The following is a 26,496-nucleotide window of genomic DNA, read 5'->3' on the forward strand; positions in this document are numbered from 1 at the left end:
ATGTTATTCCCCATTTGGAGCCATTTTCAAGAAAGCTTTTATCACACATTTAACAGATTTCTTCCCCCCCAGAACTTTATAAATGAATAATTGTGCATATTCATATCATCAAAATTAATTTAAAATGTTCCAGCTGCCAAGTTGGTTCAACTATTCCTCAGCAAATAATTTATATCTTGTTAAAAGCTCACGTCTGCAAACATTTGGGAATGAATTTGTGATCTGCCACACCCTCAGTCACCAGACAAATTCCTGAACAAAGGAAGCTCAGAGCAGCAGCAGCAGCAGCAAGTTTTCTGCAGGTCCCTTTCTTCCACCTGGGACCACAAACAGTTGCAGGGAATCCAAAATTAATTCAGCTCTAAGAGTGGCTGTGCAGGAACAGCCACTTTTCCTTCCCAGTGCCCACATAAAAGGTTAAATTAGGAAGCTGGGTGAGAGGATGCTAATTAAGCAAATAGGCACTGAGCATGTCTGCTAAACTAAAAAGAGATTTTTTTTTTTTCTTTATGAGCTCCTGGAGGAGTTTCACATGAAATAAATGATTGTTTTATTTGTCTGGTTTTTGTGGTCCTTTGCTGCCTTTCAAGAAAAGTCAAAATGAAATCAGGTCTTCATGGCAAAGGTTTTTTTTTTGGTGCTGATTAAGAAAAAAGAGATTGACAGATTGACAATAAAGAATATTATTGAGAAGTACCTGCTGAGGAGAATGTGCATTTCCCACTACCCTGCAAGCAGTGACTGTTCCAAAATGGTGCCAATGGACTATCAGCAACTGCAATAAAAGCAAATTGTATTTACTATGTCCAAAATATATTTCAAGTCGTTGTTAATGGCAGTGAAATAATTACTTTGTACTGTATAGAATCACTGGAGGCATAAGGAAAAATATTTTTTTTTTCAGATTTTATAAGAGATATGTTGAAAATATGCACAGTAACCTGTCAGTTCTTCCTTTCAGTATGGGCAAATTTATACCCTGCTACAGTTTGTGACTCTATTCCTCCGTTTCTCTTTCAATGAAGAAATTTTCTGCGATCTGAAAATGACAGGATTTGGCCTAGTATGTTCTAGTGTCTAAAATAAACCTTTTATTTGACTGATCTTTGTTTATTCGAAGGCAATCCAAATAATTTTATACTTTCCAAAGAAGTTTCTATTCACCATTTCAACATCCACTGAAGATTTAGCGTTCACCTGTTCTGTAAGTGCTCACAGAGAATGGGATGTTGGCCTCCCTGGAATCCTGGCACGGGCAGTGTGAGCCCCTGGGGCTGATCCCAGTGTGTGCTCAGCTCCCGGGCACACAGGTGGGGCTGCCTGCTCCGGGCACTTTGGTTTGTCTGGATGTGCTCCTTTTCCTCGGGTTTTGGGGTTTTTCCCCAGCCTTATCTGCTGTGACTGCAGTGGTTTTCCATTACCCACCCTGGGCTGTGTGGATACACCCAGCTGGATACACCCAGCTCCCTCATCAGGCGTGTGTTCCAGTCGCTGTGACAGCCTGGAAAATGACATTACATCTCCTAAAGCCTTGATCCTGCACACAGCCATCTCCCTGCCTCGTGTGCATGTTTATCATGTTTATTCCTATCAGCAGTTCCTGATACCCAACACTGCACCGATCAGCAGTATAGAGAATAAACATTTTAGCTCTCTCTCCTGAATGCAGTTTTTAGAATTAAGGATGCACAAAAGTGAAATTGGAATGTGTATACATGTGTTTGTGAGGCCAGAGAAGGGCCTGAGGAGCAGCTGGGGGAGCCGGGCGTGTTTATTCTGGGGAAAAGGCGGCCCAGGGGACACCTCGCCGCTCCTGCAGCTCCCTGAAAGCAGCAGCAGAAGCCAGATGGGCTCAGGACGAGAGGGCACAGCTTAAGGGGAGGCTTGGGATGGACATTAGGCAGAATTTTTCGCAGAAAGGGTGATCAGACATCGGAACGGGCTGCCCAGAGAGGCGGCAGAGTCACCATCCCTGCGGGTGTTTAAGGACAGCCTGGAGGTGGCCCTCAGGGCTCGACACGGCGCTCTTGGGCCACAGGCTGGACTCAGTGACCTCGGAGGCCTTTCCCAGCCTTCCCAGTGGATTCCGTGCTCCCGTGGCTCACTGACACCGCTATCGCCGGCAGCAAGCGCGGGGGGCGACGCGAGCGGGCGGCCTCGGAGCGGCGACATCCCGGGCACCGGGGGCAGGGGGGCGGCGACATCCCGGGCACCTGGGGGAGGCGGCCCCGCTCGGCCCCGCCCCGGCACGTCGGTGGGCGGGCGGGCAGCGTCGCCGCCGCTGCAGAGCCGGGGCCGCGGGTGCGGAGCGCTGCGCCGGCCGCGCTCCCGCAATATGCCTCCGCTGCCCGCGGGCTGCTCGCCATGCCGGGCACCTGCGGGCGCCTCTCCGCGCTGCTCCCGGGGCTGGCGGCCGCGCTGCTGCCCGTGCTGATGGTGATGATGATGGTGATGATGGGGCGGCCGCCCCCCGCCGCCGCCGCCGCCGCCGCCGCCACCCGCCCGCAGCAGCAGCGAGCGGCGCTGCCCGGGGGCGCCCCCGCCGCGGCATCAGGTACCGAACCCTCCTCTGTATCAGGTACCGAACCCTTCCCTGCATCCGGTACCGAACCTTCCTCTGCCGCCGGTACCGACCCCATCCCTGCGTCCGGTACCGCCCCCATCCCTGCATCTGGTACCGAACCTTCCTCTGCGTCCGGTACCGACCCCTTCCCTGCATCCGTTACCGACTCCATCCCTGTATCAGGCACCGACCCCTTCCCTGCGTCCGGTACCGACCCCGTCTCTGCATCAGTTACCGAACCCATCCCTGCGTCCGGTACCGACCCCATCTCTGCATCCGGTACCTATCCCATCCCTGCATCCGGTACCGATCCCATCTCTGTATCTGGTACCGAGCCCATCCCCGCATCCGGTACCGAACCCTCCTCTGCATCAGTTACCGACCCCATCCCTGCATCCGGTACCGATCCCATCTCTGCATCCGGTACCGATCCCATCCCCGCATCAGTTACCGACCCCATCCCTGCATCCGGTACCGAGCCCTCAGCCGGTACCGACCCTTCCCCTGCATCCCCGTTCCTCCCCTGCGGGATGGATGGCTGCTGTCCCCAGGAGCGGGCACTGACCCGCACCTTGGCTAGCGGGGCTCCAGGGATTGCTGCTGGCTGGCAGGAATGGCCCCAGGGAGCCAGCCGAGCGTCCGTGCAATAGAAATGTATATGCGTGTCTCATAGACGGGTGTTTATTTCCGTGTATATTTCTGTGTATATTCCTGCGTCGCTTTAAAAATAACCCAGCTGATACGTGTGCGAGCATCTTGAGCCTGTCAAATGAGTGATGGGGCTGCTGAGCTCGTTAGTTTTTGCAGCCCCTCTGCAGATGCTTACCCAAGAGCACGGAAATAATGTGCATGTTTCAGCTTCAGGCCTTGGTTTTGCAGCCAGATATTTTGGGGGTACCCCTTTGCAGAACCAGAGTGAATAATGACGTGACTGTACTGTCATCTGGTTTAAAAAATATATGTATAGTCTGAAGTTTAGGGGCTCAAATGAGGATAAACCCACTATTTTTCTTGCCATACCGCCTTTCACCAAAGAATTTCAAGATGGTTTCAAGCATGAATTAAGACCTTTTAACACCAAGGCTCCATTTCAGCATATCACTGGAGCATATGTTTCATTTTTAGCATATAGGCATGCATGCTTCTGTTTCCAGCTGACTTCAGGAAGGTATAAAATGTGCTTAGGCAGATGGTTAATATTTTCCTGAATTGAAGCCAATTTGCAACGCTGCCGATGTATATTTGTTAATTAGGAAATACAAGCAAAGATATTAAATAGCAGTATTTGCTTGCAAATTCTTTAAGATGTAGGATAAGTAACTAGATTTGATAGAAAATGAACAGAGTCTTAAAATTTTCTTTATACACTCCAAAATGCCTTTATTTACTCTTCAGGTCTTTTTTTTTGTGTGGGTTTGGGTTTGTTTTTATTATTGTCTTCCAAACATTTAAAACTGTAGCATTTTGAAGAAGAGCATTTGATGAACATCTTGGTCCTTGTTTTGTTTTTTTTTTTTTTTCATTTCCTCTGATGATTTTTCATTAGTTTGCTTCTTATCATACTTTTAGTAGAATATACCATTAATCACCAAGCAAACACCACTTAAAAGGCATTGGCAGCATTTCTGGCTTGGGCAGTGAACATTTTGCTCATTAAAAATTGAGTGCCAAAAAAAAAAAACAAAACCAGAAGGACAGTTTTTTCTAATTCAATGATCCTCTTTGGTTTCAGGTATTGATTTCTTTTCAAGAAGCTCTGTTACCTTATCTCCTTCAGCCCTGGCCAAGGTCTTTGTTGGTATCTAACATTTTGATGCCTCTTCTCTTGGTTTGCTGTTGTTTTTGCAGGCCCACCTGCCCAGCTCTTGCTGCTTTCTTTTATTTGCTTTTTTGAGGTATGAGAGTCCAGAAAGTGTCTCCTAGTCCACAGCTTTCATCATGATCACTCTCAATTTATGAATGTTAAAAGTTATTATTTGAGCTGGTTGTCAGCATTTGTTTATGTTAGGCTTACATATAGAAAAAGGTTTATTTCACTTGTTGGCTGGATTTCTACATGATCTTGATTAATTATTTTTCTTTTATAAAAGCTGAAAAAAGCCAATGGTAGACTTTGAAAAAGATAAGCTAATTGCTGCTCTGAAACTTTTATTGCTCTGAAGAAGCTACTGAGCACCCTTGGTTTTTTTGTGCGGCATTTCAGCAAAGCATGTAAGCAATTTTTGCTTTATTGACATTTTGGACATTTTTAGAAGGAGAAGAGGACTCCAGACATATCTATAATGGACACTAATGTCTTTTAGTGTTAAATGATCATCGGATGGTTCACAGCTGCCAGGTAGGAGGGCTAAAAGGCTGTTGCCTTTCCAGCAGAGCCATCCCCCAGGGCAAGGGGCCACTCCTGCAGCTGCAGGGGCTGGAGGCAGCTCTGCCTTCTGCCATCCAGGAGGAGCCTGCTGAATTTGGGTTTGTGCAGGGTGATGGGGACCTCAGGGCAAGGAGGAGCCTGCCTGAATTTGGGGTTGTGCAGGGTGATGGGGACCGAGAGAATTTGGCTTTGTGCAGGGTGATGGGAACTGAGGAGGAGCCTGCCTGAATTTGGGGTTGTGCAGGGTGATGGGGACTGAGAGAATTTGGGTTTGTGCAGGGTGATGGTGAATGAGGAGCTTTATCCTGCCTGAATTTGGGTTTGTGCAGGGTGATGGGGACCCCAGGGCTGCCCAGCAGAGCAGGTTTATCCTGCCTGAATTTGGGGTCGTGCAGGGTGATGGGGACTGAGGAGGAGCCTGCCTGAATTTGGGTTTGTGCAGGGTGATGGGGACCCTGGAGCTGCCCAGCAGAGCAGGTTTATCCTGCCTGAATTTGGGTTTGTGCAGGGTGATGGGGATCGAGAGAATTTGGGTTTGTGCAGGATGATGGGGACTGAGAGAATTTGGGTTTGTGCAGGGTGATGGTGAACGAGGAGCTTTATCCTGCCTGAATTTGGGTTTGTGCAGGGTGATGGGGACCCCAGAGCTGCCCAGCAGAGCAGGTTTATCCTGCCTGAATTTGGGTTTGTGCAGGTTGATGGGGACCCCAGAGCTGCCCAGCAGAGCAGGTTTATCCTGCCTGAATTTGGGTTTGTGCAGGGTGATGGGGACCCCAGAGCTGCCCAGCAGAGCAGGTTTATCCTGCCTGGCCGGCAGGGCACAGGGCAGGGCTGGAGCTCTCAGCCTGCTGCCCTTTGACGTGTGTTCCCCTATCGATGGCCCTGTTCTGTCGAAGCTCATTACAGCGTTTTACAGATCAATTCCCTCCCGGATTTAAGCGGCTCCTGCCGCTGGGATTGCTGTGCTGGCTGAGGAGGGATGCTGAAGTCAGCACAGCTGTGGGCAGAGTCTGGGGTGCACACTCTGTGCTGACATGGAAGTGCAGCAGGGAGAAGGTAGTGGCACTTCATGACTTTTTGTTCATCTTTCTTTTTCCCCTGAAAACAGCAGCAAACTTGCCACTGCCAAGAGAAATAAGTAAATTCTGTAACAAGGCAGAGAACACATCCAAGAGGGACCCAGTTCATGGAGTTATTCTGACTTGTCACATCTCACAGATACAGGCATTCTTCCAAATTAAAGAAGAAAATAAAAAAATTGGAGAGTGAGAAAGACAGGCCTCTCTGCTTAGGGTGGTGATTGCTGGAGTGGAGAACCTGCCTTGGTTCTTCCTTGTTCTTAGTGATTTTTTGCATTTTCCTTGTGGCAGCTTGGAAATCTGGGCTCTGGTGTGCGGGAGCAATTGAAGAGAAACCTCTAGGAGCCCCAGATATTCATCATTGAGGTCAGCAGGCTTGAGCACAGAATTCAGTGAATTATAGTCCTGGCTCTGATCCAGGCCAATCTGGTTTTGTTTTCCATGTTCCCTTTTCTTTATCTTTATTGAGGTGCATTCTTCACAGGAGCTGAGAGTTACATTTTTTAATGTTCATGAGGCTTGGGCTATCCTGATGTGGGGCATTATTATTCCCTTTCTAATGCAGATATTGCTCTATAAATAGAGCAGGGACCACTAATTGAATAAGTGATAGTTATCTGTATCAGCTCTGGGGCACGCACTGAATGAGCAGCTGCAGAAAAAGCAGCTGTGTCAGTGGCAACTGTCACTTTACACAGGGTGACATACAGCAGCTTCATCTTGGAGGCGTTTTACCATGTTGAGACATTAAATTAGACTTGAACAATGTTTTAAAATAGGGGTTTTTTTTCCCCAAGTGTGGGTAGTCCCTGTACCTTTTGTAATCCCGGCATGAACAAGAAAAACCTTGCCCTGTTATTTGTTATAGACCATGCCCAATCTGCCTCTTGGTCCAGAATTCAGGGAAAAAGGAATTTGTCCTGATTTTTGTGATTTTTTAAAATTTTTTTTTAAGCAGATAGCTTTGCATGCAGTGGGGAGATTAGCTTGGTTCTGTGGGGTGAAATTCTGTAGCAGCTAACAGCGGTGCTGAACAAAGGAGAGAGGGGATTTTTTGGAATTGCTGTGTGTATTTTTTTGTTAATACACAAACCCCTGTTAGTGGAGACAGATGAGATAAATATGTGATTGTTGACAAATGCAGAAGAAAATCAGAGATTACTTTTTTACCTGCTGGAGGCAAATGCACTGCCTGGATGCTGCCTGTGGAATTTGGGTCTGAGCCCATGTCTCAGCACTGTCTGCCTGCATGTGATGATCATTGGCTGCCTGATGTGAAGCTGTGCTGTAGACAAGTCATTTCTGGCTCAGAGTTTTCTAAACTCTTTTGTATGTTGGCTTAGTTTCCTCCTACTGGAATGATCAGGAAGAATTTCTCATGCTTCCTTTTTATTTGAGACACCAAAAGAGAAACATTTCTCCAAAACAACAAGGTGTTTGTGTGATTTACTGCTTTTTTAATCATGGTGTTCCATGTTTCTTGCTGTAGAATATTTTTCCTAATGACTTGAATATTGGTGTGTAGCTGATACTAATACTTGGGTATTTAGAGGAGCATTTGGTTCTGGTATCTTGTTCCATTTGTCTGGGTTTGAATTTGAGCAATAACACATAATAATGCACTTAACCCCATGGTGTAGTGTGACTGTCTTCTTTGTCACTTGATGGAATAATCTGTATGGTTCGCTGTCCCCAAAGTCCCTGGATTGGGGATTAGTAGGGCAGCAATCAATCCAGTTTTGTTTTAGAGCTTTTGTTGCAGTCAGATACCACAGGAAAATGAGTGAGGAATTAAAAGCTGTGTGGGAGATTCTTTAGCATTCCAGTAAGGAAGGAAATTCAGTCATTTTCATGGCTCAGCAGTTATGTGGGATACAGTTGCTGCTCAAGGAGCCAGGGCTGTCTGAATGGAGGCTTCTGATCAGAGCTGGCATTATTTTTGTTTTATACAAGCAGCAACACAACCCTCTTATCCTGTGGATACTGGAACATAACTGGTGTCAGGGAAAAGGTTTCTTTTCCTTGAAAATAGAAGTGTTACATGCACATCCCAGCCAAATGGTTTAGTGGTTTAAGATAACTCCACCTATAGAAATCAGCTCAGAAAATGGCCTTTGATCTGCTGTTCATTTTTCTCAGGATTCCCAGCTCTGGTATTTCCAGTGGTGGCTTCTCAGCCAGGTGAGACAATGCAAGACTTGGACATGTCCTGATTTGTTGGAGATGATGTTCTTAAATGTCTGAGCTTTCTGTGCTGTTCTAGGACTTGGTAATGCCACCAAATATCAGGGAGGGCATTAGGACACTGAGAGGGGATAAAGCATCTGCAGCTGGAAATGGGAATGAATAAGGAAAAAGAAATATTCATAGATGCACGTGCTCCAGGATATAGGTCACTCAGTTGCTAACACAAGAAAAAGAGGAATTTGGGGTTTTTCATGGTAAAGCACACATGAAAAAAATATGTGCTACTTTTTTTTTGGTTTTTTGTTTTTTTTTTTTTTTTAGGAAGAGAATCTGCATAAACACAGGGGTACTGAGAAGCTCTGAAGAGTGAGAGACATCTCTCCTGAGCTGAAAGTTTGCTTTCACTGAAACCTGTAATACATTATACAGCATCATGCTCTGTACTTCAGAAAGCTTGGTTTCAGGAAACTTGCCTTGATAGTAGCTTTCATTGTGAAGAACTGAGAGAGACAATGTCTTTTTGGGAATTGTTGAGAGAGACAATGTCTTTTGGCATTCTTGGAATCAGGGCCCATGGATACATGGTCAGAAGTGGCAGGAAAGGAGGGATTAATGATGGCAGGAAGGTGCCTGTTGCAAGGTGGTAGTTTTTGCAGCTCTTGTTTGTTTTGCTAAAGTTTGCTTCTTGTCAATCTGTTGGCAGAAAGTGCACCATCAAAGGGCAATTGCTATGTAAAAACATTCACAGCATTACTGTCAGGCTGAGAATTTGGAATGCAGCTGCTATCTGGGTCACTGGGGATCTGTAGCAAGCTTTCTCTGTGAACTAGCTCAGTAGATGAAGTCTTTGAAGACACAGGCAAAGATCTAAGAGGAAAGTTTATTCCAAATAAACTCAATTCCTGGTGTGTCAAACTTAGCAAAACAGCACGGGTTACTTTGTTGTCTTGAAAGTTGCATATTTTTACATCACTGTATCCATCTGTAATGAGTGGGGACTTGAGGCACAATGTGACAGAGCAAATGTGTCTCCTTTATTGTTCCTGAGACTGTGTTTCACTCCTGAATCACAGGTTTTACATCTGGGGTGCTGCAGGAGCACCCAGGTTCTGTGATCAACCATTTCCCTTGAACCATCAGAGTTATTTTATTCTCAAATAACTTTCTTGTGTTCAGCAGGTTGAAACCACCAGGTCTGGTTCCTCCTGCTTAATCTTGGCTTGCCAGGGGTGTTGAAACCATCAGGTCTAGCTCCTCCTGCCTAGTCCTGGCTTTGCCAGGGGTGTTCCAGCACAGCTCCTGCATGAACTGCCCCCTTCCACACATGGCTGCAAGGAGTTGCATTCAGGGGGCTGCAAAGCAGCTGCTGCATTTCCTGCCTTGCTTCTCTGGCACTGCTTGTAGCAGAAAACACAAGGTTTGAGAACACTTTTCCTGCCAGCACAGGCTTGAGGGGAGGATGTATGAGTGTGCACAGCTTTACAACGAGCACTAGGGAAGGGTATTTGCTGGGGGAAGCTGAGCTAGGGAATTTGGGGTTGGAAAAGTAGAAGAGAATGCATTCATCTTGCAGAGCTCCCTAAGCCTGGTGTTTAGGAGGGCAGGTTTCACTCAGGGTGTGCTCAGCTGGGAGAGGCATTCCAGATCCTGTCAGCAGAGCTGGGTTCCTGGGAAAGGGAGAGGGCAGTCCTTCCAAATTCTGAGCCTGCAGCACGGAGCACAGCTCCCTTTCACATCTACACCAGGTTACAGAGGGCAGCCTTTGGGCAGCTTGCTGCCCTGGAATCTGGGGGGATTTAGGTCAGGATGGGATGACTCTTAGATCTTCCATACAGCAGGGCATTCATGGACTGTTGTGTGAGCAGGTTCTTGCTCTGGAGCACTCCTGTGTGTGGAGGACCCTCCAAAGCACCTCCTGCCTTAGCACAGCTTCTCAGCCAGAGTGCAGGGCTGTGTGTGCCACCAGCACTTCTGGCCAGTACAAAAACATCTGCTGTGAGCTTCACAAGGAGCTGTGAGCTGTTTGTAGAGGATGTGGATAAAGTCTCCTCCAGTCTCAGGTGGACCAGCTCCCCTGACTTTCCAGATCCTGTGTGCCCTCTGGCTGTAAGCAGGTTGTGCATTGTAGCTCGTGGCACTTGCATGGCATCACCCTGGTGATGTGTGGCCCTGCCTGATGTAGCTCCTGGAAGCCATCTGTGTGCCCTGCTGGGGTGGACAGGCCTGGCAGTGATGTTCTTGCCTGTCTGTGTGTGCATAAGCCCCCTAAGTCTCACCAAGGACAGGCATGAACCCTTCTTTCCCCTCAATTTCTTGTCCTTCTTTCTCTTCCCTGTTTATGCTTTATCCTGTGGACTCCAAGAGAGTCTCTGCTGTCTGAGAGAAGTCAGGCTTCAGGGCACAGTTGTCACAAGGTGGAAATGAGGCAGTTGCAGGGTCAGTTCTTCCTTCTGGACTTCCACATGACCCTTTCTGCAGCATTCTGCATTTACTGTTGACAGGGCCAGGTGCATAAGAAACTGCACTTCTACCAAGGGAACAGGCAAGAGGTGGCCTCTCATTGAGATTACATGGAATAAATTGTGGCTTGTGGTGGGTTAGAGAGCAAAAACCAGTTTTGTCCCTCTACCTTGTGATTTTTCCTTGCCCCATTTTGAGAAATGTGCTGGTTTTGGTGTGGGCCTTACCTGAGCCACTGGCAGTTGCACAAGTTAAGCTGCATGCCAGCTGTGGTGGGGGATTTTGGGGGCTTTCTCTGTGTGTTGAACCTGATGCAGTGCTTATGATGAGTGTGAGGCATGCACTGAGCCATGTGCATGAGGAGCTCATGAAACAGAAGAACAGAGAATCTCAGAGCTGCTTCAACATGTCCCCAGCAGGCTGTGGTTGGTTGAAAGCCATTACTGATGTGAGCACTGCACCCCAAAAGTGCTCTGGGGTCTGTGGAGTGTTCTGGGATTGATGAGGGCTCCAGCCTGTGCCTCTGAGTGTTGGCTTGGGTGCTTTCACTAAACACAGTGTGGCTGTAGGCAGATCAGCTGGAGCACTGACTCACTGTGGGGCAGCTTACTGTGGGAAAGAGCTGAATTTAGGTGGGTTTTGTGTGTTTGCTTCAGTGTGGTCCTTAATAGTACCTCTGCCTCTTCTGAAATGTTTTCTTGTATTTCACATACTTTTATTTTCTTTATTTCTCATTAATCTTTTACCTGTATTTAATGCTTGAATTTTCCCACTGGTGTGTGCACGTAGCTTTCAGGGTTCAGGTTGTTTTAGTTTCATGTCAGAGCAGCCCTTTCATTACCTAAACTGATTTTACTTTCAGAATCGTTGGTATTACTGTTTTCACTTACTGCAAGAGTTATCATGTAATGCCATGCAAGACAAAGTATATCTTTTTACCCCATTTTCCATAATGAAGCATGGAACTTGCATCACATTGTGAGCCCTAAATTATCATAGGATGGTGTACTCCAGGTAAAACTTCCAGACAGATTTGCTAAATGTATTAAAATTAAATTAGCAGCTGAAAGAGGTGAAGATGATACTTGTTGGTTTTATTTTCTCTGATTTGAGAGTAACTGAGAGTCTGGCTGGGTGTTTAGGCTGGAGGGGCCATTCTTAGAGCAGGGTTGGCACTGACCTCACACCTGGGGGCTCTTCCCTGTCAGGCCATGGAAGGCTGCAGGATTGGGGAACCTCTCTGGACAACCTATTCCCATGGCTGTTTGTCCTTAGAGAGAGAAGCAAATCCCTTGTCCAGTCAGATCCTTGCCTGCAGTTGGGAATTGTTGCCCTGCCATGCATCTCAACAGAGCTCTTGGCCCTTTATCCCTGGTAAATTCCTGGGAGAGGGAAGGCTGTTGTTTAGGGGCCCCAAAATGTTGTTTAGGGCCCCCAAAACCTTCCCTGTGCAAGGTTAACCAAGGCTCATGCCCTTCATGTGCCTTCCCCTAATGCTAGAACTGGGACAAGGTGGAGTTACACCCTCTGCTGCAGATTTGGGGCTGTTCCATAAATATGATGCATGCAGTTGGCTCAGTCTGCTGAAATGGATACTGGTTATGAATCTTGGCAAAACACCAAATCTATTTATTATTAATGACTCTGCATGAGCAAGGCTCCCAAATGAAACTGATTGGAACACTCTCAGGGAAGTCATTTTCTGTGAGGTAGCAAATCTGGTTGGTAATTTCTACGTGCTAATCTGAGCTGTACTGGAGAGAAGGTCAATGATGTCAAGATATTTGAAAATATTGTCTGTTTTGCTGGGATGAAGAAGGAGGTGCTTGCCCTCTCCACCTATTATAGGCTCTAATGGAATTAAGAAAAGCTTCTTCATGTAATTGTGGAAAATATTTTTCCTCTGTTGTGAAGCATTTCATTAAGTGACTGAACAGGAGAAATGAGTAGTTTTATGTTGGGTAAATGCAGGATTTTGGTAGATGATGTGTTTAGAATGATAAAAACTGTTAATAACGTGAATTATGGCTTGTGATAAATATCACAGATGCTTATTCTGTTTCTGGGAGCAAAGGAGAAAACTTACTCTCACTGGGCTGCAGTAGGGAGTTTCTTTGGATTACAGACCACTGAGGTAGAGAAAAATCCTCTAATTAAATTCAGCATGAGACCCAGTGAAACATTTGTGAGACCCTGCATAGTTTGGGTGCAGTGTTGGGCAAAAGAATCTGTCATGGCTGTTTGCCTCTTAATTAGTTGTCAGCTTCCTTCTCCCTCTCTTGTGGTTTTTTTGGGGGTGTTTTTTCTTAAGAACTTCCAGTAGAGAAAACCTGTCCCTTGACAAGTCAGTCTGCTGGATTCTTCAGTGCTCCATGGCACAGATTGTCCCAGAAATACTTAAGGGGATTTGTTTCCCCCCAGTCCAGCTGGCACCATCTCAGAGGTGCTGAATGAATCTTGAGTATTTTGGGGTGGAAAAAAGAAGTTGCTTACTGCCCCGTTCTTAGCCTGGCTGTCAGCAAAACCATTTCCACCCTCCTGGAAATGTTTCCATGGAGCTAAATCGTTTTCCCATTGCTCCCTACAGGACTTGGGGCATCTGCTGGGAAGGGAGAAGTTGTGCTTGTGCAGGAGCCAGCACAGCTGGGGCCTTCAGCTGGCTCTGGAGCACTTGGTGTGGGGCTGAGCTGCAGCAGGCAGGGGTGACTCTGAGCAGCAGTGCCTGAGCCATGAGTGCACCCAGCTCTGACACCCTCCTGCACGGCACCCTTGGCCCAGTGCAGTTCTTGTGCTGCTGTCCTGCTGCCCTTGTTTTGCTCCAGCCTGTGGCCTGATGTGCCAGAACTTCCTCTTTTTTTAAACCTTTTTAAGCTCTGGGCAATAAGACTCATTTAAAATGAGTAGGAATCTGCAATCATTTTTCTAATACCTGGTGCTCCGTATTCTTTATGTTGTGTTTTTTCATCATTCACTTTATGAAACTCCACTTTAATGAAAATTTCTATATGGAAGAGACTGTAGCTTGTTGGGTGCTCTTGCTTTGTTGCTGCAATATGAATTTCCTAACCCTTGTGATAAAAAATTCCCATTCCACATGTACAGAGCTACCCTTAGGGAATGTTGTCCTGCAAACTTTAAATTCTATTTCCTCCACATATGCCTTTATACATTGGCCTTCTTCCAAGGGATTAGAGAATCTTTTCCTGCAGGTGAAAGACAGACATTGCAGCAGCATTAGAAATATCTTTCTTGAAGGAGTGGTATGAGATTTTACAGCTTTAGGGGAAGAAAAGTACTCTCAGACAAGGGTAGTGACCAGGTTGTTATTGAAAAAATATCTCTGAATGCAGCAGTGGTTGTCCTTTGCAATTAGTGAATGATGTGCACTGATGTTTGAATTTCTGGTTTGTGGGCTGTATTGTGCCACAGAGTCTGTGGATGCATCTCTGGCTGAAGGTTTCACAGCATTAAATGTCATGTTTGAACAGGTGCTGCTTTGTTTTCCTGTGATTTTTTTTTTTCCTCTCCTTCTGTCAAATTGAGGGTGTGTTTAAAATTGTACAGGGTTTTTTTTCTGTAAATTCCACTCACAAGCCACCACTAGGAATTCCACAAGACAAATGCTGTACCTGACTCATTAGGACTAAAAAAATAAAAATAAAAATAAAGGTGATTCATGTTGTAAGGGTACTGGAATATTCTTTCTGTCCAAGTATATTGACTGTTAGAGGGTAGGTTTGACAAATCGTTCAAAATTCTCTACAAGAAATGGTCACATTTTTGTCAAGATGCTGCTGCTCACTGATTTATTTTTGCTGTGTAAATGCTGAAGGTTTAATTGTGAAGTTCATCAGTGGGAAATCCACATTGTTGGCTTACACTCTAATAGATACTTGCCCATTTTTCTTGAATATAATTCTTGTATATATATATATTGTGGGGTTTATGTATGTATGTATATCTTGAATATAAATGTATGTACATTATATCTTGAATATAATTCTTGTATAATATATTGTGGGGTTTATATAAAACCCCCATATTTAAAATAGAGTGTTATGAAGATTTCATAGTATAACCCTGTGTACTTTTTCCCCCAATATTCTGTAACAAACTGAATTTTTAATATTTTCATTCCCTCAGCTCTGGTGCAAGGTAAAATGATACTGACAGTGGTTTAAAAAAAATGAAAGAGCAGCATTACAGGCTTAATATTAGCCTGAAATGAAAAAAATAACCTTATAATGGCCTCTGAAATGCCTGGGCAAAGCTGTTTTATTTTGTAGGTTTTGGGAGCTCTTTCTAGTATTTGCTTGCTGATTTTAATCTCTTTCACTTGCAAATTTATCTCAATTTGAAAGGTAGATTTTATTTAAGATTTTATTCTTGTAATATTAATAATTTATCTCACTTATATCAAATTACAGAAGACGATATTTAAAATAAATGACTCCTAAATAAGTGAAGCTCTGCAGCATTTCATCTTGTCTGTCTCCCTTGCCCCAGGAAGGTGAATTTCTGCTTCAGTCTTCCATAGTAACCACAGCTCTGAGAGCCAGGCTGGCTGATTCAACAAAATAGCAGCAAATCAAAATGCAGAGTTGCTATGGTAATTTTAATTCTCATAGGTTTATTGTGTCCTGTGAGTTCCCATGTTCTGGCTTGGGTGGTGACACAGCCTGATTTTAATTTGTGAGGAAGGCACAAATGGTGGAAAAAGCATCTTGCAACTGCTCACCAAATGAGTACCTTGCAGCAGTACATGCTGTGCACTTGAAATGATCCCAGTGAATTTTTTAAATGACATAAATGCCATGCAGTGTTGAAGGAATACAGGGGGAAAAAAAAATCCCATCTAACCTTCATGGCTGCTTTCCTGTCTGAATTTCATGGCTCTTGCTTAGGTAGCCCATAAAAATATATCAAGGGGAATTTTCCTTCTATTTTCTATTTCTCACCAAGAGCACTTCAAAGTGCTTGGGGCTTGTTCCCACTGGATAGGAGGAGAGTGAGTGCTTAGCAGCTTTATGGATTAGCCTGATGGCATTCTGCTGCACTTCTTACAAGCAGGATCCTTCCAGGAAGGTGTTCATTGATTATGCAGCAGTAATCATCAGGGATACTGCCTATGATCATCTGGCTTATTTTATTGATTTTGCAGGACTTTAATTTCATTAATATTTGGTTCCTGTCAACATTTGTGGAATGATTATTGTGCTTATGCAGCTTTTTTATGCCTCTGGTCTGAGACTTTGGGTGGAAGTGTAACCACTTCTAAAGGCAGAACACATCTGGTTGTAGAAAATGGCTATTTTTGTTTATTTATTCAAATAAGTCATCAGATCAGTCCTCATATATACAGCAGATCTTCAAACTGAAAAAGCTATATATGCCTATGCAATCACACAGAATTTGAATACTGAGGCCACCCATATTATAAAGTAATCCAAATCCATTAAAATAATTGCAAGCACTAAAAGTTAGCATTTTTAAAAATGTTTTTTGTCTTTTTTTTTTTTAATGTGAACTGAAGGCATTGCTGCAATCAGTACCTGCACAAGTGTGTCATGGAATGAGATGGATGGGAATTTAATGTCTGTTGGGAAGTACAGACATAATTATACTGGGCAAATATCAGATCAAAATGTGGCAGCTCAAGTTTGCCAGAGTTGAATACTGGGCATATTTAGTCCTGACTAAATTTCATCTTGCCTTTCAGTTGCTTTTGAATTTGGATGAGCTGATAGCAAAAGCTGTGGGGAGGGCAGTTTATTGGTTTACACTGACCTAATGCCTATTGGCTACTTTGGAAATCCTCTCAGTGCCTAAGTACTAATGAGGCATAAATTAATATTTTTCAACAAGTATTCAAGGACAAGATTTCTAGTAAGAATGTTTTGCAGTTTTCTTTACCTCTCTCTACAAAAAGCAAATCTCCTTTTCCTCTTGTTGTTTGCTTAAGGTTTGTATTTGTGTATGCACACAACTCTGTACAAAACATAAACCCCTGAAAATGTAAAAGGAAAATAATTCTGTTAAAGTGAAAAAAGTAATTATTCTGCTGAAGTGAAACAAAATTGTTGTCAGTAAATAAATGCAACTAACAACTTTTTTTTTTTTGTGAAAACATCAGTAAAATGCAGTGTTAATTCTATGTAAAAGTGGTGCCATGTCTGTGAATACTTTGGCTGGGAAAAAATGGACAAGGTATGACTCAGATAAACATTCCATTTCACTGGTGTGTTGGGGTTTTTTCTTTGTTTATTTACTTCTGTTTCCCATCAAAATCCCTTTAAGAAGGGAAAAAGGCTTTGTTCTTTTCTGTAAAATATCTAACTGTGTGTTAGTAGGCAGTCAGCTTCTTCTTACTGTCTGATACAGTTTTATTATCATATGAACCTGCATTGGGGGTCTGTTTTGAGCTAAATATATAATTAGTCTTAGACCTATTAATTTACTGAGAACCTTGAAGTTTTCTCTGGATCATGCTAATTTCCCAGAGGCAAATCCCTGGCAGTTTTTCAGTCTGCCAGATTAGAAGTGTCCCTTTCAAGTGCTCACCCTGACGGCTTTGATTCAATGCATTTCATTTCATGTAATAAATTCACCACTCTTTTCAGTGTGAGGCTTGCAGAAAACCTCATCTTTAGAATAAAGTCTTTTTTCATAACCAGTGATCTCCCTGGCTAAAATATTCCAGGGACTCCTCATCAGAGAGTTGGCTCCAGGATGGATTGAAATGTGGAGGAAGGAGACTGAGCAGAGCTCTGCAAAGGAAGGAGGACGTGATCAAAGGCAGGGGGAAATAGGAAGTGGGAAAGGGAGTTTTCAGAGCAGAAAGCAGGTGTGTTTTTGTTTGAGATGACTGTTGGGTTTACATCTCTTCCTGCATTGTTTTGTTCAGCTCTCAAGAGCAAAAGCATCCAGTTGTTCCAAGAGATGCAGCCCCTTCTTGGTGTGTGGCACTGAGAACAGTGTGTGAAAGGTGTTCTGAGGCTCTATTTTGAATTTTCCTAATAAGGTGGGAGGAAGGGCCACCTGAACACTGTAGTGTGTGCTGAAATGATGCATGTATTGACATGAATGAGCTTCTAGTAAATAATTTCCATTTCCTCCTAACTCATATAGAGGTGCCTGACAATTCTGGCACTTTGGTCTGCACGTGCCTGTCACAGAATAGCTGTGATATTCTCATCAGAGAAATAAGGTGAAATAAGGAAGTGTTTCTCTGTATCGGAAATAAAGCATTGTTTGAAGCAAATATAAAAGAATTTGTTTGAAAAACTCTCAGAGTTAGAATGTAATTTTTTTTTTCCCAGCAAAAGCTCACTTGAGTAGCCTGATGTGTGACAATGCTTGGCCAACAGTGTGCTAAATTTCTTTTTTTTTTTTTAATTTCGAATCTGTTACACTTTTTCTTGACTGTGAAGCAAGAGCTTGGTGGAAGCAGCTAGATCTGACTAGATTGGGTTAAACTTCCTCCTACAATAAAAATTACTGTAACAGCTTTTCCCTGTGTAAAAGGGACTGCCTGTTCCCCCCAGGATCTACCTTTTGCTCCCTCCTAATTGAGATTTTGTAGATGCCTTCTGTGGAAATTGCTTGACCAGAAATAGGGCAGTGGGAATACTGTGGTGTCCTACTTTCCCAGACCCTGTTTTGCTGCTTTGTCCTTGGAAATTGGTAATGTGCTCTGTGTTCCTGCAAAAATGTTTGCCAAAGCTTCTCTTAAATGTACATCCTAGAGTTTGACTTTGCATTAAAGTATTTTAAGGGAGTGCAGAGCTACAGAACTGTGCTGTACAGATGATGTGGGTTGGCTGTTCATACACAAATGCAGCAAATACTGATCACCTCTGTGCTTCACTTTGTTTTAAAATATCTTTTATGGTATCTGTATTGTTTAAAAGCAGGAAAACATCAATATCTTTTCTCCAAAGAGCATTTCAAGGTGCAGCTCCTACTTGCTTTAAAATGAGAGTCACAATGCTGCCACTTTGCCTAAAGATCCACCTAAATAAGGCAATTTTTAGCAATTGCTGCAGTCTATGTCTGCCTTTATGTACCCCTGTTCTTCACCCAGCACTTTGGGGTTAGTGTTGAGTCCCTGGCTGGAAAGTTTTTAACTCCCAGAGTGATTCTGGAGAGGGTTGGTGCAAATTTAGCCTCCTGCTAAGTGCAGAGTGAGCCTGTCAGTAGTTGTCAACATTCAAGTATTTTCTTTTTGCAGCCAGGTGGAATGATTGTATTTGTTATCCTAAGCATGTGTTGTTTTTATCTAAATCTAAGGTTCTCTTTTCCTGATTTTTACAGCTGGTTAGGTATTTGCTGAATTTTCTCAGACCTTTTGGGAACAGCGTGAGCTTCTTTGCTTCTCAGTTCAGTCATAAGTTGTAGAAAATGAAATATGCAGATTGTACTTACAACTAATTAATACAGACAAAGTGAAAATTGCACAGGCCAAAACACTTGTACTGTATTTTTTATTTTAGCAGTGTTCCTGTTCCATTTTAGGGAGGACAAATAATGTTCTGCTATTTATTTTCTGCTTCTGTTTTAAACCAGAGGAGTAGCACATAAAACATCCTTCTCAAGAATCACGTAATTAGTTTCTAAATGAGATCTTCTGATCCCAATTTGGAGCAGATAGAATGATTTGTGCAGAGTTAGGAGGATCTTTGTACATGTACATGCCCATTTGTACTAGGGCCTATAAATTACTGCATGCAGTATGACAGGATAAAAGAGCACTGATAGCTAACAAATGAAGCCCACATTTGGCTGTAGTGGTTATTAATTAGATTTGCAGCTTTATTTGATAGCTATGAGAAGCATAATTGAAAACCAGGCGGAGAGCTTCACCCCAGCCTGACCATAACTCTCACAAGGCACCCATAAAACAGTTATGGGAGTTTAGGGGTCACCTATTGTGTCATTTCCATGCACTGTGCAAGGCAGCAAGCTCAGTCCTGTGCCAGTGACTCCAGAACAGAGGTACCCACAGAGGGATGGGGTCTGTGGGGAGGGGGCTTGGCCCTGCACTGTCACCCCCAGCCCTCAGGGGCTGCACAACTGACCCTCATCTGCATGGGTTTTTCATGAACTGAAGGGGCTTCTACTTGCCCCATCATCTTTCTTTCTTTTTTCCCCCATTTCCCCCATCTTATTTTCCCCCACCTTTATTTTTCCCCCACCTTTATTTTTCCCCCCCATCATTTTCCCCCCCATTGTTTTTTTCCCTATCTTTCCCCCCCTTTTTTTTTAATTTTCCCATATTTTTCCTCTTTTTTTCCCCAGCTTTTGTAGCTTGTCACTGCTATTACTTTTAGTAGTTTTAAGGGAAGTAGTTTGCTAGTTTTAAGGTAATTCTAAGAAGTAGCAATTGGTGTTTGTGGGCAGGGGGATGGCTTTGGCATGACCTTTTTGTTACTGAAGCCAGATGTGTGTTGCCTGTCTGGATTGTGTATTCATTGATTTCCACCCCCCATTGCAATATTGGATGTGTAGTAAAACCCTTTATTCTGATTACACATTGTTCCCTTACAGATCAGTGCACCCTTCATATCCCTAATTGTGCTAAGCCAAAAAATGTGGTGTTCTATGAAGGTAAAGGATGGAAGAAGGGTTCTTCACTCAGCTAAGATCAAGGAAATGGCACAGCCTGGGATTTCTCTGCCTGGTTAGGAGGGAGCCACAGAGCTCATATCAGCTCATATTGTCTGCCATGGGTTTAAACACCTCTGGGCAAGGGTGAGAGAGGAGTCTTCTCTGAAGGAAGGAACTAAGGAATAATTTGATTAAATTACCTTTCATCCCATTAGATAATTGTTAACTGGGTAGCTGTCTGTATGTTTGAGAGGAGTAGCTGCCTCCTTCCAGGTGCAGAACCTCTGTGGCTGTAGGAACTTGGTGATTAATAGAGGGAAAAAAAGGGTTTAGGGCTGGCAGGATGTGTAGGAATTCCCGCTGGGCAGTGCCCTGTGTGTGGGTTTTCACCCCCATACCTCAGTTATGTGGAGTTTGGAACATATTGGTGCCTGTGAGGGCCTTAGCCTTGACCATGGTAATTAAATCTCACATACATGGTAACCAGATGACATGCTTGTCTGCAGAATTAAGAACAAATTACATGCACCATAATTAAGAGGTTGTTTTTTTGTTTTTTTGGTTTTTTTTTTGCACTGTTACATTTGTACCCAGCTTGCAATTCCAAGCAGTTTTTTGACTTAATTCTGTGATAGGATTTCTGAGTTAGGACAAGGATATGAAGCCAAATTCCAGGCATTAGATATTTCTTCTCAAAGAAATCAGGTGTAAATTCAGTAAAATCAGTTTTACTGATCAGACTTAAGTAGCTAAATGTAGTAGGCAGCCTTTTTTCCCCTCTGTGTGAATAACTGCTGCATTTGTATGAAGGTTTATCAGAAACATTTTATAATGCTGTAGGAGTTGGCATTTCCAGTGGACCTGCCAAGAGAGGAATCCCTTCCTCTGAGGCAGCACAAATCAAATTAGCAAGGACTGAGTTCTTTCTTCTAATTGTAGGAGTTCTGTCAAATCTGTTTAATACTGAGATACAGCTGACCCACTTGTGTTTGGCACGTGTCAGTGACCAGAAAAAAGCACAAGGTTCATCCATTGTTTAAGTTTTCAGCTTTGGTTTTGTTAAAAAGCTAGCCAAGTGTTCATTATTTTTATGTGAACAGGTTTTTCAGTGTATTTTATATATACTGAAAGGATACATAAAGGGGTTGAGTTTTATATGAAAGAAAAGGGGCTGAGTCTCCTTTTATATATTTATATGTTATTAAAATATCCTCCTGCAGTTTCTATCAGAGTTGAGACTTAAAATTGTTGTTCAAGGCTTGTAAATTAAGGCATTTATAAAAAGAAAAACAAAGGCAGTATTTTCTTTGCAAATTAAGTGTCTTGGATGTTACTGTGACATGGTTAATAACTGAAAGCCATTAAATTAGTGATAAATTTGCACATTAAATGGATGTGGGCCTTGTGAGGAGGGAGCTGGTCAGGGGATGTGAAGGTTGGAAAGCAATGATCAGTGCTGTAGGACCAGAACTGCATTCAAACTCTGAGCTTTGGGCCCTGGGAATCTCCTGCTTTTCACTGGGCTGCAACAACTGGTCTGAAAAACTGTGGTCAATGTGGCTTTGTGAGTGGAAAATTGTTACTGTTGGATTCTGGCTCTTTTTCAGGTGGATTTTTCACACGCTGCTGTTTCACAAGCATTTGGATAGAGGCACAATGAGGTGTCCTCATGGCTCCTGTGCTGTTACTCTCAAGGAGTGCAAGGAATAATTATTTTCAAAAGTCTCTCCCAAACCATTGTGTGGCAGTTTAAAGTGACTTTTTGGCAGAGTTGATATTAGCAAATCCAAGTGCAGGCAGGACACAACTCCCTCTTGTCAGGGAGATTCTTTGTTAGCACAAAAGAAAAGGCCAAAGGCACCAAGAGCAGGGGTTGGGTCTCCTTTAATTTGTGTCTGCATGTTGAGGGGCACAAAGTGAGCACTCCTGTGTGTGACACTCACAGCAAGCCCCAGCATTTCAGTCCCTGGGATTTCAATCTGCATTTCCAGCCTGATGTCTGCATCTCCTCAATGCCCCTCCAGGCAGAGCATCACTTTGGGGAAATGCTGTGGCAATTCCTATACCCATGGGAGAAAGAACTAATTAAAGTTCAGCATGGCTAAAACCAGCCAATGATATTCTTTTCAGTTCACTATCAGAGAGTGAAAACAGCACAGCTATTTTTTTTCTTTTTTTCTTTTTTTTAATTTTTTTTTTTTTTTTGAACCTCAAGGTTGTAAGAAATTGGGGTTTAATCTGGCTGTAACTGAAGGAGATGAGAGGAAGAAATAGTTTTGCACACAGACCAACCTCTGAATTTACCAACAGCTGCAGGAAGGCTGTGGCATTTGCCCTCTCTCCTGTGTTTTCTTGTTAGGCTTTTTGTCAGCAGGAAATGGAAGATACTCATTAGAAGTATGAAATGATTGAAAGAATGTGTCTTTCTGAGTACATTTTAGGTTTTAATTTTTTATGACTGGTTTCAGCTGGTAAAACTAGGCTCTTTTTCTCCTAACTTGACTCCAGCTGTTAAAATGCCAGTTTATAACAGGCATTTCTGGTGCTCCTTCTTACTGGCATGAGCTTGAATTTTGTACCACTGTATTTCTTACTTTTAAATACCATTTCATGATGGACTCCTGACTTCCAAATGATTACTGGATAATAACATTGTACACAGCCTGTTTCCTCTCCTCTGTAGCCTTTTAACTCATCATTGGCCAGGGGCAAATGACCTGTTTTTCAAGTTTTGGCAGCCACTGGAATGATGCTGGTATCTGTGTAACTGGATCAATGCCTGGAGGAGCTGTTTGGAGCCTGTAATTTGCTGACAGGACATAATTTTTTTCCCCCATTATCACATGATTTAAAACCCCTCTAGCACAGCAATTTAAAGCAGTTTTATTCTCGAAATATCTTACATAAGGAAAAGAAAAAAAAAACAGATTACATTGTTCCAAGATTATTGTGCATGTTTTTATTAATTCTGTCAAGTACATTTGAATGCCACTGGGTTTTTAAATTTTTTTTTCTGAAAATATGTATCAATCTGCTAAAGGAGATGTAGATTTTTGTATAACATTGCAGAAAATCAATCTGGCACAGCTGGTAAGTTTTTGCTGTGTATGTGGTAAACATAAATGAGACCAGCGTAGCTTTTGTTATGTGCAGGTCATTTTTTTCATGAATATACAATATGCGCCATGCATACAATAGATCTAAATAAATACTTATTTCAGACAGGCCCACCTTGGAGGGCATCTCCACCACATACTGGGTTGTTTTTTTTTTTTGATGGATTGCACTGGGTTCCTCAAGACCTATTCATTTCAATCAAGGTCAGTGGCAGTAATCTCTTGGTGCAATGTCAATCTCAATTATAGTGGGGATAACACAGTGAAATTGAAGTATGATTTTGGGTAGATACATGTCAAATAACTTAACTTGACATTTGACCTAAATAGAAATACATATTCATGATGAATGGATTTGAAAGTGTTAGGATACAAAGTAGTGCAGTGATACTGAATAGGGGTAGATCTGTAACCAAAATACTGGAAAATCTGTTATTGAAACTATTTTTAATAGTAATACTTTAGGTATTTTTATTTCTAAAATCAATTTATTATTTTATTTCTAAAATCAATTTATAAATAATGTGGAATTCTGTCCCTTTTCACATACTATGAAAAGACTCCCTAATAGTTTATTTGCCATCAGGGTGAGAGAGAAATTGTGATTCAGAGCACCTCGAGACTGTTGTTCAAGTGGATTAATTATTTTCAACATACTTTTTAGTCACTGTAATTATGATCTCTGCAAGACACTGGGTATGGTATGAACTATCTAATAATATGGTATGAACTATCTAATTAGAGTAGAGGAATGGTGTTTAGAAGTTGCAGTGTAGGAAGGTGAAAAGTAGCCAGTAAAAAGTAAAAGTCTGGTGGGAGATGGTAGCTTAAAATAGTGTCTGGATGCATTTATAATAATGTTACACATGTCAATAGAAATGTGTTGTCCCACTGTCTGTAGACATCAGGTTCTCTGCCTTTACAAACTCAAGGTGCACCTTGAAATGTGTGTCCCAAGCCAAGGGTTGGATAAGAAGACCATCTGTATTATCAGTGTGATATTGCAGAGCACAGTAAATCTCCTGTTGTCACAGATGCATTCTTCAAGCCTAAACAAAAAGGGGAAGATTGCTTTGTAATTTTTTTTCAAATGTTGGTGTTTTTTTGGGTTTTTTTTTTTTTTTTTTTTTTTTTTTTCCTTACTGGTTAGTTATTATATTTGCTGAGTTTAATAAACTTTTTGATACATTTGTGCTTGGTAATTTGGTGTCAAATGTTGGGGTTTGTTTTGTTTTGGTTTTTTTTAACTGGTTAGTTATTATATTTGCTGAGTTTGATAAACTTTTTGACACCTTTGTGCCTCATCTTAAGTTTTTTTGTTTCCCCCTTCTCTGGGGTATAAATTGCACGGTTACCCCTGCCTTTGGCCAGAGATAGGGATCCACTGGTGCAGTGCATGAACAGCAAAGACCTGAGCTCCAGGACTTCTTTACAAAACCATGGTCCTTGGCTGTGATGTATCACCATGACCTCCTGTTTTTCTTTTTGTCAGCAGGATCTGTTTTTACCCTAAAAGTTCAAGTACATGACATCATCAGCCATCAGTACCTGCGCCAAGCGGTGGTGGAGGTGTTTGTCAACTACACCCTGACAAATTCTACTCTCACTGGGAACAATGGAGCAGTGCTGATAAAAGTCCCCTACAAACTGGGATTAAGCTTAACTATTGTCTCATACAAGGATGGCTACCTGCTGACACCTTTGCCTTGGAAGACTGCGAGGATGCCAAGTACGTAAGCATCTTACAGTCCTATTATTAAACTCTCTCTGGCAGTAATTAAATTTCTCTCCTAAGCTGCCTGGGTGGTTGCTGTCAGCTGAACACAACTCAGAGAAGTCAGTCAAGGGAGATGGTGCCTGTCGATGCAGATCTAAGGGTGAACGGTCTGTTAAACTTGTCAAAATTCTGATTACTCTAAAGCAGAAAATAGCCCTTTGAAAATCTAAGTGGGTTATGTTGTGACACACAGTGAATTCTTAGATTTTTTTTGTCTAGAGTTAGCAAAGAGCTGTTAATGTGTCCTGACAAAAATCCTGTTGACCTGAGTAAAAAAAACCATCCTGAGTAATTCTTAGAATGCCATTGCTTTCTGTCCTCTAAGCAGATATAACCTGTTACAGCTCTGCTTCTGCAGTGTTTCCTCACAGGTTTTCTTGTTTAACTACTTCATGATCCTAAAAAGGCACATGATTTTTATTTTTAAAAAAGGAGAATTTTATGTCACTTCCTAGTGACTTTCTAGTCACTTGTTTATCCATAGAAGGTATGAAACAGTAGCAAACATTCAACAGAGGTCTTTCTGCCTAAACACTGAAATATCTGCTCTGGATAACAGTGTAATTTATTTAGTCTTCATATGCTCTCTGGTTTATTAACTGCTCTGTTCAATAGATCTTTAGATTTGGAGGCCTTGGAGGATTTTTTTTTGGTTGCACAGTGTAATAACAGATATTATCATTTTCCACAGTCTACTCATCCGTGACGCTCTCATTATTCCCACAAAGTCAAGCTAATATATGGCTGTTTGAAGATACTGTCTTAATTACTGGAAAACTGTCTGGTAAGTTCTGTGCATGCAGACTGTAACTAAACACTTTGTGATAGCCATCTGCACCCACATGGAAAAAAAAATTAAGCATCATTTTATATAATACCTATCTACTTAAAGCCAGATTTTCTGTTAATTATGTAGCTGTACGAGGGGCTGTGACAAGTGCTAGACTGGAAATACAGAAATCGTGGAGAAAATGGGGGAAAACAGGTTGTTATGCTAAGTGGATTGCTGAAGGGTAATAAAGACACTGTTTGTCTGTTTTACTGTGGCTAAGACAAAATATTACTCTTTTACAGATGCCAAATCTCAACCGAGTGTTCAGTTTCCAAAATCTTTAATGAAGCTTCCAACAAATCACATTGCAAATGTTACAGCCTATCTGACAGTGCCAGAGCAATTTTTGAAAGTGGACAGCTTTCTCTATACAACAGGAATTATTCTAAATAAATCAGGTATGTGAATATGATGGTTAGGGATTAGTATAAAGAAATATTATAATGCATATGAGTGCACAGTGTTTCAGAAAAACATATGTTCAATTTAAGAGGGCCTGAAGCTGCTT

The 26,496-nt window shown here is 42.6% G+C and overlaps 1 protein-coding gene across 4 annotated transcripts in view; it reads left to right on the forward strand.

Moving 5' to 3' along the window:
- The first annotated feature begins 2,108 nt into the window (after positions 1–2,108).
- FAM171B (family with sequence similarity 171 member B) overlaps positions 2,109–26,496 on the forward strand; it is a 38,789-nt gene continuing 14,401 nt past the window's right edge. Inside the window, exons 1-4 of one of the 4 annotated variants that reach the window (XM_071434448.1) lie at positions 2,109–2,578; positions 24,872–25,108; positions 25,848–25,940; positions 26,231–26,386. In XM_071434448.1, the coding sequence (XP_071290549.1) occupies positions 2,365–2,578; positions 24,872–25,108; positions 25,848–25,940; positions 26,231–26,386 (700 nt within the window). In that variant the 5' untranslated portion in view covers positions 2,109–2,364. The remainder of the gene's footprint in view (positions 2,579–24,871; positions 25,109–25,847; positions 25,941–26,230; positions 26,387–26,496) is intronic. The other 3 variants (XM_071434445.1, XM_071434446.1, XM_071434447.1) reach the window with 3 other exon arrangements.

Source organism: Agelaius tricolor, unplaced genomic scaffold (assembly GCF_023055355.1).
Source record: "Agelaius tricolor isolate 1412-34295 unplaced genomic scaffold, bAgeTri1.0.p SCAF_10, whole genome shotgun sequence".
NCBI lineage: Eukaryota > Metazoa > Chordata > Aves > Passeriformes > Icteridae > Agelaius > Agelaius tricolor.